This window comes from Python bivittatus, unplaced genomic scaffold (assembly GCF_059951505.1).
Source record: "Python bivittatus isolate LINGU-HERP-01145 unplaced genomic scaffold, Pbiv_v1 ctg000480_np1212, whole genome shotgun sequence".
Taxonomy (NCBI): Eukaryota; Metazoa; Chordata; class Lepidosauria; order Squamata; family Pythonidae; genus Python; species Python bivittatus.
The window spans coordinates 1,252,672-1,267,113 of NW_028277075.1; the positions used below are offsets into that span (position 1 = coordinate 1,252,672).

Genomic DNA, 14,442 nt, shown 5'->3' on the forward strand with positions numbered 1-14,442 from the left:
TGAGGACTATGCATTTGTGTGAAGGCCTGCATAGCCAAGGTTGCTACCTGTTCCCTGAGCAGGAGTGAGAGTCCAGAAGGACCCGCAGATTACTAACCAGTTCTGCCTGGGATAACACCACCCTATCCAGAACCAAAGAAACACCTTCCTGGGATTAAATTTAAACCTGTTCTTCCCCATCCAGACCATGACAGCCTCCAGGTAACAGGACTGGATTTCAACCACATCTCCTGTTTGGCCCCAGGTTGAGAGTACATGTTCAATACACTAACAATATCAAATGCTGTTCCTGTAGGTGGTGTCCCCGAATGGCTTCCTATCAATATTAAACAGCAGGGGTGAGAGTTTTATGCCTTGTAGCACCCCACAAAAGATGGCTCTAGGATAGGGCCTCTCCCCACGCCCCCCCCCCCCGGACTGGAACCTTCCTTTGGGAAGGAGAACATTTGTAAAATTATGCCCCCAACATGTAGCCCAGAGAGGCAGTCCAAAAGATATTAAAAAGTGGCATTAAAAGCCACTGAGAGTTCCAGCAGGAACAAGAGACTTACACTATCCTACCCCCACCAAGCTTATCCACAAGAGTGATCAGTATGGTTTCAGTACCATGCCCCGGCCTCAACCTTTCATGTCTCTCAAGGATGCATTAACACCAGCCTCCTGTTACATCCCTAGAGGAACACGGGGATCCAGACTACAAGGGGCAGAGTTGACATCACAGAGAACTGTAAACACTTCCTCAGGACCAACAGGCTCACACTCTTCCCAGATAACCCTGTAAAATGTAACTTCAGGCACCTCCACAAAACTGATCTAGTGGTGCCCTGCTCTGAGGAAAACTGACAATTTTATCCTTGAGATGTCTGGCAAATTCTTCCCAAAGCCCAGTAGTTGTTTTTCCATCCTCCCATAAGAAGGATAATTCAGGTAATTTTAAAGAGGGTTGAGGAATGACAATCTGAGGATAGAGTAAAAGTGGCATTTGGCCACTCTTATCACTACAGTGTAGGCTCAGACCTCAGCTGTTACCCATGTCTGATCACATTTGTTTTTTGTCTTATTCCAGCAGGTGGAATTCTATTCCGCAGCCACTTTATTTCCCATAGCACCTTGGTAGGCTGAGTTTCCTGGGATCTGTAGGCTGGGAGAGGCTGTTTGGGTGTACTCCTGTCTAAGGCTGTTCTCACCCTTGTATTCCAGGTGGCAACTAAGGCCGCAGCAAAACTGCCCACCAAGGTCTCAGGAAACTCCCCAAATGTTTTCTGGAAATTATCTGGAGCATTGGGTGGACTGATTCAATAGTTCCCTTCTCCCTCAAAGTTGGTGGCATCAAATAGCAATCAAACAGTGATCTGACCATAACAAAAGACAGACACTGACCATTAGACCATGTTGTATCTGCTCAAGACAAGAACTAGAGCTATGTATGGCCTCCTGCATGGGTTGGGGCCATGATGACTTAGTGTGGTGGCATGAACTCCCAGACCACCTTGGAAGGCCCCTGCATTTTCTCAGGGAAAGCAAGGAGGGTCAGAATCATAAACCCATACAGGAATATTCCAGTTCTTCTGGACTGTACTTCGTGTGTTGAACAGCTATTTGCTAGGAAGGGGAAAAACGGTTTACCCATTAAAAAAAAAAAGGAGGCTTTATTTCATGCTGACTAGGAATTCTAAGGGTTAATCTGCAGGGCACCTGGTTGGGAAAGTTTCTCTAACTCTCTTCTCTGTGAAAACACAAGAACAATTGTGTTCTTGGAGGCTGTGGGGGCCTGGAGGCTGTGGGGGCCTGGATGGGGGACAACAGGCTTCAGCTGAATCCTGGTAAGACGGAGTGGCTGTGGATACGGGGAGCCTCAGGATCTAGGAGTTTGTCATCTTTGGTTCTTGATGGGGTTGCTCTGCCCCAGACAGACCTGGTGCATAATCTGGGGGTTCTCCTGGACTCACGACTCCTGCTCAAAGAGCAGGTGGCAGTCGTGGCTAGGAGGGTCTTTGCACGACTTCGTGTTGTGTGACAGTTACGCCCCTTCCTGGATCAGGAGGGCCTCCGCACAGTCACTCATGCCCTGGTCACCTCCGGGTTGGACTACTGTAATGCGCTCTACATGGGGCTACCCTTGAAGAGTATCCGGAAGCTACAGCTGGTACAGAATGCAGCGGCGCGGACAGTTCTTAATGCCCCTAGGAGGGCATGTATAACACCTCTGTTGCGTGAGCTGCATTGGTTGCCAGTTTGTTTCCGGGTCCAATGCAAGGTGTTGGTCATCACCTTTAAAGCCCTTCATGGCATGGGACCAGGTTATCTGAGGAACCGCCTCACCCCGGTCATCTCAGCCTGCCCCAATCAGTCCAGCAGAAGGGGCAGGTTGCAGACCCCACCCGTCAAGGAATTTCGATTGGTGGGGTCTAGGCAGAGAGCCTTTTCTGCTGTAGCGCCCGCCCTATGGAACATCTTGCCGCCTGAGGTGCGGTGTGCCCCCTCCCTCATGGCCTTCAGGAAAGAGATCAAATCCTGGCTCTGCCAGAAGGCTTGGGGGCCAGAGGGGGGCCTGCACCTATGGAGATGGCTGGTGGGGTGAGGGGTTGTCCCCCCCCCACCAGCATCTTACAGGTTTTTTAGGGCCAAAGTATAGGAGGTTTTTAGGCCATTTTTATATATGTTTTTAACTATTTATAGATTATGTCTATGCCTGGAGAGTCCTGTGTTTTTTTATTATTATCGTGAGCCGCCCAGAGTCACCCATTGGGGGAGATGGGCGGCATATAAATTTGAAAAATAAATAAATACATACATACATACATACATACATACATACATAAATAAATAAATAAAACAATCTACATGCATGATGCCAAAATAGGCCATTGCCTTTTGCATGAATGTTTTAAAAAACATTAAAAGGTGGCTAGAACCATCATTATTTATTTAATTTGTACCCAACAACTCTGGGCGGTTAATGCCATTCAAGATCAGAACAATCACCTGCAGAAAAGAATGTTTAAAACTCCCCCCCAAACCTTAATTGCTGTTTGGCATGGGACGGTGATTTCCACTGGTGCCCAGGATGGGTGAGGGTGGGGGATTATGATCAGAACTGTGGCTGAACAGAGAAAGTCCTTCGTTCTTTTTCAACAGATGAGAAAGGACTTTTCTTTATTCATTTGTTGTACTTTAATGCCACTGTAAACTGTAAGGATTCCCAATAGTTTAAATGAGACATAAACATGAACAATATGTATTTTAAAACCGTAACAATATTTTTTAAAAAGAATAAAATAATTCCCGATAGTAAAACTACAGTGATTCATCTGGTAAAATTTCTGTAGCTGATTTTCTTTATATAAATATTTTTATTTCTTTTAATTGTCACTGTTATCATTATATTTATTTTCGTTGTTCAGAAAAGCGTGCGCACACATGCACACATAATCCCAACTGCCACAGTTCTCTGATAAGCTGTTGTGCTTACTGCTCTTCATCTTTGAGACCGTTTAATGTGCCGCAGTTAAAACTGTGGAATTGTGGAAAGAAGTCACTCCTTCTAATATGGATTCCAGCCAACCATGATGTTTGGCTGCACTCTGTTGGAAGGAAAATAGATTTTTTCTCAGAGCAACATTTATATTAACACAGGTTTTCCCAATTTATATACATGCCATGAAGCTACTATAAGTTGATTCATTTATGCAAGAACGGTGCCTGAAATAGAATATACGAGGTTCACAGTTAAAATAACCCCTTTTCAAATATTTTCTTTTCTATGGATTCTCTTCTATAACAGAAAGGCACTGAATGAATGAGTGAATATACTCTACTAACCTGCCCAGCAAAGATTCCACAGACACCAATAATGCAGAGGATATTGAAAACGGCAGAACCGACAATGGTTCCAACTCCTACATCACCATGAGTAATAAATACACCTGGAGAGATAGACAGAGAAAGAAAGAGGGGTAAGAGCTATAGCTTTTGCTGGGATTAAGAGAATTAAGAAATGTATGACGTGTGTCTCACATCCAATCATAAGGGCAGTTAATGCAATCAATTCTGTAGAAAAGCAGTGAGCTTCCCTAGTGAGGTAGACATTTGTCCAGAAGGCTTTAATGGGGATTCCAGCACTGAATTGGGTTAAGTGGCCTTTCTAACTCTATGATTCCATGAGAAGATAACCTTCTATCTGAAAAAGTGAAAGGAGCATTAGCATGCTGTGGAAGCGACTGGCAATCTCAGAGGCCCTCCCAAGAAACTTGCATCTCTATCAGGCCTGCATATACAGTGTGCTCTTTCCACTGCTAGTTACAAGGAAAGCTTTTTAAAGCTTCACTGAACATGGGGGAAAGGGGACATCACCACTGGGGATCATACTATCCCCATGACTTCTGGGTTGGGTAGGTACAATGAGTATGGAACTGCAACTTCCCACACCTCCCTCCCCCTCCCCCTGCCCCAACTATTGTTCGGTTCCATTAGTACCAGGGAAACTGTTTCTAAGCCTAACTACTTCACTGGGACCAGGATGAAGTGGAGGCATTTTTGTGTGTACAAGTATATGTTTGCACATGTATGTGGTTTGCATGGCTTCATTTGCGCTGGAATTTTGTTTGTAACTGGTGTCTGCTAGATAATGAATCCATCAAGATTACACTAACAGCAGAAAACCTGGGTTTCAGATGGCATGGCCCTTGCTGGTATCAGGATAGGCAGGGGAGAGTATATGAGTATATGATCTATGGAGACTAGATGGGCTATGTAGGCAATACCAGGCAAATGCATACTTAGTGGAGAGGTACACAAGTCAATAATTATGATTTTTAACATGACAGACAGGGGAAATTACTACAGGCAGTAATCATATTAGCAGTATTTAATGTTAATTAGACAGACATGAAATCAAATATAATTCTTTTCCTGATCTCACTCACCCCCAGTAAACCCTGCCAAGGTGTGTTTTAGTGGAAGATGCTGATGACACCTAACAGAATCCAAAATAGTGTAGCCACTGGAACAGTTCTGAAAATCACACTGAATTAACTATAGAATAGCCATTCTTGTGGTCTGCCTATGGGAAGAATTTGCATATCTTGTATATTCACTTACCTATGACTGATGCAAATAACTCGGGGGTTGAACTTCCAGCAGCCATAAATGTGGCTCCTGCGACATCTTCGCTCAGATGTAGTTTCTGGGGGAAAATAAAGAGAGGAATTCATCATTTCACTACTCTTTAGCTATAGCCCAGCTTAAAGAATGAGTACACCTGATGAAGAAGGGGCAGCAAAGCCAAGTAGCTTATTTTGAGCTTTAAACAGTTTTCAGAAGTGGAGCTCAACATATAGGAGCAAGCTATCTATAGGGCCATACGATAATAGAGGGCTTATTTTGTCAGCCGGCATCCCTGAAAGGTTTTTCTCCTAGCATTGTCAACAGCAAACAAACTGATTTAGAAGAATGAACATTTTTTTCACTTACCTCACAAATTTTTTCTAAAGATGGAACAAAGAAATCGTCACATACAATAGCCAAGGCATAAAACATATACAGAGCCTGTAGAAAAAACACATAGTACATATATACATTAAGGTATTACAAAATAACCTAGTCACAAGTAATATAGGGCAAGAAAATATTGGTATCCCCATGCAGTCTTTTGCATCCTATCGTATCTTCAGTCTAGACGTTTCTTGAAAGTACCCCACCTCCAATGTTAGATTGCTGAATGGAAAGCAAAGGTCTGGTGTGTTATGTTATTATACTGCCTTTCTAATCAGAAAAGTTCCTCAGGGATGTTGATAGTTTCTTTATTTCTTTTTTTTTTAAAAGCAAAGGTAAAATACCAGAAATATAAATCAAAAATCTTTCAGGAGCAGCAATAAAATAGAGCCACTTTTAAACATTTGAAGCAGACCTTAAGGGCCACTGAAGTGGGCAATGCTTGGATACCCAGAGGCCACAGCTCATATACTGGAAGGAGTGATATGCAAAGTAGGTTGAGGCAAGGCAATTCAATGAGGAAAGAACTTCCATTGGATGGGTTTGCCCTGAATGGGCCTTGTTCCCCCTGCCCCCCCCCCTTCTTTTCAACCTGATGGATCCAGCCAGCAAAACAGAAAGTCAGTTCAAATACATGCAGTGCAGAGAATCCATTTCAAGCTTTAGAGGAATAACCAGTAATATGAGTTGAGCCCGGAAGCAGCATTTGCACCAGTTGAAGGTTCTGAACTGTCTTCCAATTTATTAAAGTATGCTGTAGATACATACTATATTATATTATATTATATTATATTATATTATATTATATTATATTATATTATATTATATTATATTATATTATATTATATTATATTATGGACCCTTTACTTACTGTAAAGGGTCCATAATATAATTTGGATTTGCTAAGCTTCAACGCATTTTTATTTCTATCCTATTCTTCCTGCAACAACCTTAGGATATTTTGCTTTTCCCTTAAAGAACCTGATATTACCTGGGTTAAGTCGAATCTTTGCCTGAGAAAATGTACATTCCCTAGGCTTTCTGGAAGAGATGAACATAAATAGGTAACTGGGGAGTACATTTTGAACATACTTCAGATAACCTAGGAATACTTACACCAGTAATATGAAGCAATATTGCTCCTTGCTGCCTTTCTTTGTTTTTGAATAAATCCTCAGGAAATTCATGAATCGCTGAAACAGAAAAAAATGTATTGAAACTGTTTAAACACTTTAGCAGCCAGGAAATGTTTGGGTTAGCTGTGCACTGTTTCTCTCGGAGAGAAGTAATATGCCTGAAATATAAACAAACCCCAAATGCAATTAATTTTACCAAAGGAGAAATTATGGCCTCAGTGCAGGAACAATCTGTACGCAGAATATTTCTCTCCCAATTTGTGGGCTAGTGCTAACAACATTTGTTTGTTGATCTGTAGGTCTAGATTAAAAGTCAATTTTCTGATTCATGTAGCAACATATGGCAGCAGTTTGAAGCTTCTGACAAAGCCTAGAAACCTGTGGTTACTACTGTTCTTCTCCCCTGGATTTCTGAATGGCAGCAAAGAAAAGTTGTTGCTCTAAGACATTGTTTCTCAACCTTGGCCACTTGAAGATGTGTGGACTTCAGCTCCCAGGATTCCCCAGCCAGCCATGGGGAGTTGAAGTCCTGGGAGTTGAAGTCCACACACCTTCAAGTGGCCAAGGTTGAGAAACACTGCTTTAAGATATGTTTGCACTTTATGATGACATTTTAGTTCAACTTAAGTGAATCACAGACACCAGGAGCTTTTAGCACAGATTAATTCTTTTGCTTACCTCCCAGCATAGCAGCTATTACTGTGGACCATCCAAACAGTATGACTTCCCCACCATCTCTGCAGGAGCTCAACCATGATGGAGCTCTATTTCAGCAATATGTGGAGGCCACAGTTGTTCCCATCTCTGCTGTATATCATGGCTGCAAATCAGGACATCCCCCCCCCCACACACACACACTTTGGATCAACATTTTCTCTCCTCTCCTTTCTGGAATTATTCCCCCTTTCCTTAACAGCGCTAGACATTTTAGTGCTAGTATATGTGGGGGAACTGCTGGTTTGCATTACAAATCAGATTCTGCATCTTGTATTCAAGGCTTTCAAATGCATCTCAAGGAGCACTGATGCTCCTCATTTGATTTATGACAAGACCTGAAGTTTTCTTGATGCATTAACAAGTATGGAGGGTGAAGGAGATATCCCTTCCTTATCAACATTCCCTAAATTAATTGACGGTCCATAAGGTCAATGTGACTGTATGCAGATGACCATATGATCCTCCAAGAAAGCAAATTCCATGTACTAATTAAACATCCCTGTCAGTCTCCGTGTTTTCTGGGGGTGGGGGAGAGGGAACATGTAAAGAACTTGTTTGTATACATGCACATTTGGAAGGAGAAGGGAAAGGGCCTTTCTTTCCAGTGACAGAACTACAAAAACAAGACTTCTCTGGTTTTGTTAACCACTGCTTTTAAAACTGCCCTGTGCTAACCACTCTTTTAAAAAGTTCAGGCTTAGTCCCCAGGATTTTTGGAATCCTAACCAAAAGGTACTAAATCAAGTCATGTTAATGATGCCAAGTACATTAAAGAACTGAATAATTTATCATGTAGTCTGGAGCATAGCTGATAAACCACTCCAAAATTCAATAAGACAATAGGGAACAGCACATAAAATGTTATTTCAATATAAATGTGACTTTTCCCTATTGCATTTTTCATGCCCATAGGCCAAATGCCAATTCTTCGAAACCCCTAAAAGCAAAGCTGTTTTTACAAATCAGTTTTATTCAGTACAGTTTTCCAGCTGCTAATAAACCACAAATAGGAATGACAGAAAGGCATACAGTGGCACCACTGTCTTTGCTGTGCTTAAGGACATCAGTATGATTTTTCACAGCTACCAAATGATAGTTTTCTCGTGTTCCACATATGACAGGAATCCGCCTGATTAAGGTATGAGTGCATATATGCTGCAACTGAGTGTACAAAAGTACAAATATTTAGAATTTCTTTAGAATCTCATATTTCATTTAAAATAAAGAAAATAAATCAAATTGAAATCCCTAATTCTTATCATGCTGAAATCTCAGGAGCAACTAAAGGAAAAGACATAAAGTAAATGCCCCCCACCCAAGAAATAACCTCTCTTTTCTGTGAACTTGCTTGGGTGACAGTGGAAGAAACATCAAGGGCCAGGAGGAAAAGTCCTAATTCTTTTTTTTTATATATAGCAATTTTATTTGAAAATACAATTAAAAAGATAAAAACTAATACAAACTAAAAGAAATAAAAGAATAAAATGGAAAATAGAAAGAAAAACAGAAAAGAAGAAATAAGAATATAGTAAAGAAAAAGAAAAGAAATATATAAAGAAATTACTTCCCTCTTCATCACAAGTATAAACCATTTTAGTAACTTATCACCTTCTCTTAAAATACAACAAATGATCTCTTCTTCCCATGGGTTGCCAGAGATAACACCATATCTATTTTAACCTTCATCAAATAAACCAACTTTATATTCCTTTTACTTTTAACAAGCTTGACCTTTAATCCCTTCAAATAATGTCCTAGAACTTGATCTCTTTTCATGTTTTTCTTTGTTCCTTCTCACAAAATTCTTCAAAGCTTTAACAAGCCTCTTTTGCAAATCCAATATAGGAAAATTATCCAGGTCACTCTTTTGGTTTGTTACTTGTATATCCCTTTTAATTATTAAGACATTAGCCAGTTTAATTTGTATTTATAGTGTGGCATCTTTTTCCATATCTTTCTTATAGCCTATCATTTTTAAATCCACATTCAGATCAGTCTCAGTCTTGTCCGGTAAAACTTCTTCCTCTTCCAGAACATCTTTTAAACACAGTCTATCCATAATGGCAGATGCTCTTGAAATTAACTTCTGGGTCCATTGTTCCAAATTATCCTTCAATAAAATATTTTGCTCCATTCTGTAATTGTAATCTTTAGTTCCTTCTGGTTCCCTCTAGTGTCCAACCCTCAAAGTCTCATCTAATCATGTGTTGTTGTTTTTTTAAAGAGAATTCAAAACAAAAGTATTTTCTCCTACGGGAAGGATTCTTATAATTAATTCCAAAATCTTATTTTAAATTCATCTGGACCCTTAATCCATTTGTAACTTTCCAAAATCAAGATTCTAATCACCCTTTTGCTGTTTATTCCAAAAGAAAAAAAAATGAAGTCCTTAAACTTGTATTTAAAGCTTCTTTGGCTAAGGATTGAAGGAAACTCACCCGGTGCTCTAAAACATGCTGATCCAAAGGTTCCTAATAGCAGAAAAGCAGTTAACAAGGAATTTCCTAAAGTGATTAGAAAAGGAAATATGTGAACCCAGTGCCCTTTTTGAAGGTGCCGAACTGCGGTTTCAGCAAGATGGTTATTCCCTCGTCTCCCAGAGCTCTAAACTCCTCACAAGGAGCAACTGTATGGCGCACTTGTAGGCTATCTCAAGTCCTCTCCTTGTCCAATTACAAAGAGCCAACCTGCTTGCCAGCTCTTCATTCTGCCATGGTCAGTGAGCCATCTTCAGTTTGTCATTTTGTTCCCTGGAAGTCCCGAAAAGTCCTAATTCTTGACCATGTCCTCTTTTTGTGCTTCAAAGCTACTACTCACATGCTTTGAACAAGGCTGGGAGGAGATGGGAGGAAACTGTAAAGCAGGTTGAGAAAGTGTTGATGGCACCATGATGCTCAAGAGATGCCATGTATTTTCACAGAATGAACACTTTTTCCTGAAAAGGTGAAGGGGATAATCCACACAGCAGCTGTTAATGTGCAGTAATCTTCAGTGAGTGTTGTCAGTTTTTCAAACAGCCAGAATTGTTCCATCTTATGTAAAGCTCATGTGATGCCATCAAGCAGTTCCCTCAAATCACTTGCAGCAGCCATCCCTGAATTATCCTCTGGTCCAGCTGCCCATCCTGTACGCTTGCATCTCACGCCTCCCTTTTTATTACTGACTTCCTGCTGTGACACATAGTCATAACTGGCACCAGAGAAAAGGGGATCTAGTCAGCAAAATGCTCTGTGGCCTCTCCAGTCCTTAAAAGGCCAGCACCTTTGAAATCTTGAAATGGTGCATCATGGAATTAATTTTGTTATATCATAACATTTCTTATTATGGCAGAGGGATGTGTAAGTGGCCGATAGAAGCTCTGTTTCTTACAAAGAGCTCCTTGAGAGCTGCAGTGTATCTTCTGTGAATTTTGCAGCCCTCCCTCTTACCTTCTCTCAGCATAATAGGCGCTGGAGAGCAGATTCTGTTTTGCTCCCATCAAGTATTATTGGAATAATGGCAGCTTTTCACCAGTATGAATATTAATGTGGTTCATTCAGGGCCACTACTAAGAAGAAAACTCCTTCATTTAACCTTCCTCTCCTAACCTCCCTGCTTTCTAGGCCTCAGTGAGGAACTATTGGGGTCACTTGAATTTACAAATCTGACTGAAAGTAGAGAGGGAATGCTTTTCTCTTTCATATAAGTTTGCAAACTTATATGAAGTTTGCAACTTATCATGTATTTGTGCATCATATTTGTATACCATCTTGACAATCATCAAGTCATCATCATCATCACCATTCTACATTAATGAAACAGTTTAGATATACACAATAATATTAACAAAATGTCTGCAAAATTATTAATCATGATAATAATTTAAAAAAGAAGAAAGGGGGAAATAAAAGTCTGGAAATGATATTATAAAACAACACCCAAAGTCATCTTCTTTGCCCCTTTATCAGAAGAAAAACAGCTTAATTCAAAGGTTGGCAAACACGCATATCAACAATCCACAGTTGCAAATAAACTGTGGCTTTCTTTAAGAGAATCCTTTTAGTCAGGCACCATGGCTGAAATATCTTGTTGTCTTGGTGGGTTCCAAATTCAGTGGTACCTCAGATCACGAACGCTTCTGTTCACAAACAATTCGGGTCACGAACAGCACCGTTCGCAAAATTTTGCTTTCGTTCGCAAACTCCGCATCGGGTGACGAATAGGATCCGTGGCCATTTTCCCTGCTGACACACATGGTCGTGGCTTCCTGTAGGGAGGGGGACTCTCCCTCCAAACAATAACTGCCTCCCCACCCGCCTTCCTGTCCTCCACGCCAGAAGTCGCCTCAAGCAAGGTTAGTGTTCTCTCTCTTCGTACTGTACTGTACTGTACTTTGTTTCATATTTTTGTGGTTTAAAAAAAAATACATATGGTTCAGAATGGATTAACCGTATTTACATTGAACCTTATGGGAAAATTTGATTTGGGTCGCGACCAAAATCAGTTCGCGACCAAATTCGTAGGGGTCAGAACAGATTAACCTTACGTTGAACCTTATGGGAAAATTTGATTCCGTGTTTAGTTTAGATTCAGTCTGGCAAGATTCTGTCTTGTGGATGAAAGCTAATAAAAGCTATCAAACTAGACCTGTACTCTCTCATGGAGTTCTTTGGGCTGAACCTGACATCAATCTTGCCAGGTTCAATCTAAACTTCCCAAGCCAGCAAGCAAACACCGCAAATTCCTTAGGGTGCTGCCAGTCTCATCCTCTTCACCTTCCCACCCTCCTGCTGGGGGCTAAGTAGATGCTTATCTCCCCGAGCACAGCCTTCACCAAACCATTCCATCATAGGACTATCTGTAATGTGTTGACCCTACAAGAGTTCAATCTTATGCATATTTCTTTACAATTGCCTTATACATGTTCACCAGACATTGAGTTTTTATGTAAGGTAGTGTGATAGAATGTATCTATGAGGGGGAGGGTGATGTGGTGGATTGCAGCAGAGAGCAAGGCTATCCAGGAAGGGAAAGGAGACAAAAGACAACACAGTCTGGAGGTGCAGCATGGGAAACATAAAAGGTTCAGGATAACCATTCCCTAGAATCTCCCAGGGTATGTTCTCTAGTTGCATTAGTATAGATTTAGTCTGGCAAGATTCTGTCTATATGGTGTAAGCAAATAAAGGAACTGAACTCAACTGGACTGTTTCACTGTTGTTCTTGGGCTGGGCCTGATAGGTAGTCCCTGCATATCAATTTGTCTGATGGTGAACATTTGTCCATACAGCCACTAAGAGTTGTACTCAGCTTGGAGAGACCTAAGAACTACTGAACTCAATCAGGTTTATATCTAAAAATAGGACTGTACACATGTTGTACCTGTCTAGCAGTGTGCTCTCCCAAAATTCCTATTTTTTGATTGATTAGGAATACTGATTGGTCTAATCACAACTTAAAGGCTACCTTATTAAAGAAAGCTGTATTGAAAAAAAAGCCTCACTGAACACAATGGAAATTATTTCCAAGTTCAGACATTTAAAATTACATTCTAAGTTGTCTTTTCAGCTTATCTCAATAGTTGCTTAAGTGCTAAGCTTTTAAACACAGACTTCCAGAAGTTCAAATATTAGTCATCAAGGAGGTTTTTTTGTTTTTTGTTTTTTAAATCCTTCTACTGTATGCTGAGAATGAAAAAATAACAGAGGTGGGTTGCTACATTAGACTCATTCGAGATCTATTCTTCTAGGAATTTGCCACAAGATAGATTTTTTTAAAATAAGCACTGAAAAACTGAATAGATAATTATCTCACAAATATCTCAGACTTACCTACCCTTTGAAACCTGCAATCCCACTCCCCACCCCACCCCCCACCATCCTGGCATCCTTGTGTTTGAAGAATAAAAAGGATGTGCCTTGCTTAACTGACCAAGCAAGTCCTGATTATGGAGTATCAACCACTTTGCAGAAGTCAGTGCATTTGATTGACACTCCGTTCAGCTTAGAGTGGTTAGTACATGATTATTTTGACTGGCATTCTTACACAGTGCAATCACACTGTTTTAATATGCCCTGACTATACTACTCAAGGCACCATACCCAGAGACTAAATTCCCAAAATTCATAAGCCTAACACGGCATCTTCTCAGCCACGTGGATCTGCTGTTTTACAGCCTTTCCTGGCATGTGATTTCTGCACCTTATCATCAGATGATCTATCCAGAGAGGCAAGAGATCCCTAAGGGGGTAATGATTGTCTGGTAAGTGTCATTACAACTGGAGCTATTCTGTTTTGCTGGAGGGAAAGCTGAGAGCTCGAGAGATATTTTTTCAAAATATCTTTTTAATGTGGTATTGATTTTATGGGCATTTTAATGCATGCAGGTTGTAAATTGCAGAATCACTCAAGGAAGCAGCACACCAATAACTGCAATCAATCAATTGATTATTGTAACAAATAAATAAATTGTTGCACATAAAGGAGCTGTGATCTGGCTTTTTTAAGGCAGAAGTAGTGAATGAAAGGATGCGTGTCATTTATTTAAGGATTCATTTTCATTTTGCAGGTAGCAGAAGTTTTCTAGGTGTGAATCTGTTTGTTTTTAATATATGTATAGATGGACCATTTTCCCAGAATTCATTTTTGTTTTAGATCAAAAACTTTCCATTTTCTCAAGGTACAAATAGTCCAAACAGGACAGACACAGAAAGGAAGGAAAGGAACAAAAGAGGGAAGTCAACCATTTTTCTTTGATTCCAATGTTGATAATCAGCAATATTCTGTCTTTGTGGAAGTTCTGCTTTTCACATTTGTTACATTTACCTAAATTTTGGATTTAATTTTTTTTTTTTTTTGCAGAAAGTAACACAAAATCATTATGCAAAGCTGACAATATTGATGAAAGATGTGGTCATAAATACTTTTTGGAATTATTAACATTGCATAAAATATTTCTTCCCCAACCCACTTGAATTTCCTCGAATATAGTAATACTATGGAAAGCCATTGGCAAATTTAAATGAAGGGTAGTGACAGTATACACAGCTAGGGGGTAGCAACCACTGGCTAATCTCGAAAAGCTAAGGAGTACCGGACCTGATTAGAACCTTGATGG

At 40.3% G+C, this 14,442-nt stretch overlaps 1 protein-coding gene across 1 annotated transcript in view; it reads right to left on the reverse strand.

The window, feature by feature from the left end:
• SLC24A4 (solute carrier family 24 member 4) overlaps window positions 1–14,442 on the reverse strand; it is a 98,285-nt gene that overhangs the window by 22,309 nt on the left and 61,534 nt on the right. Inside the window, exons 3-6 of the mRNA XM_007422544.2 lie at window positions 6,610–6,686; window positions 5,473–5,547; window positions 5,101–5,185; window positions 3,823–3,926 (exon numbers count right to left, since the gene is read on the reverse strand). Of these exons, the coding sequence (XP_007422606.2) occupies window positions 3,823–3,926; window positions 5,101–5,185; window positions 5,473–5,547; window positions 6,610–6,686 (341 nt within the window). The remainder of the gene's footprint in view (window positions 1–3,822; window positions 3,927–5,100; window positions 5,186–5,472; window positions 5,548–6,609; window positions 6,687–14,442) is intronic.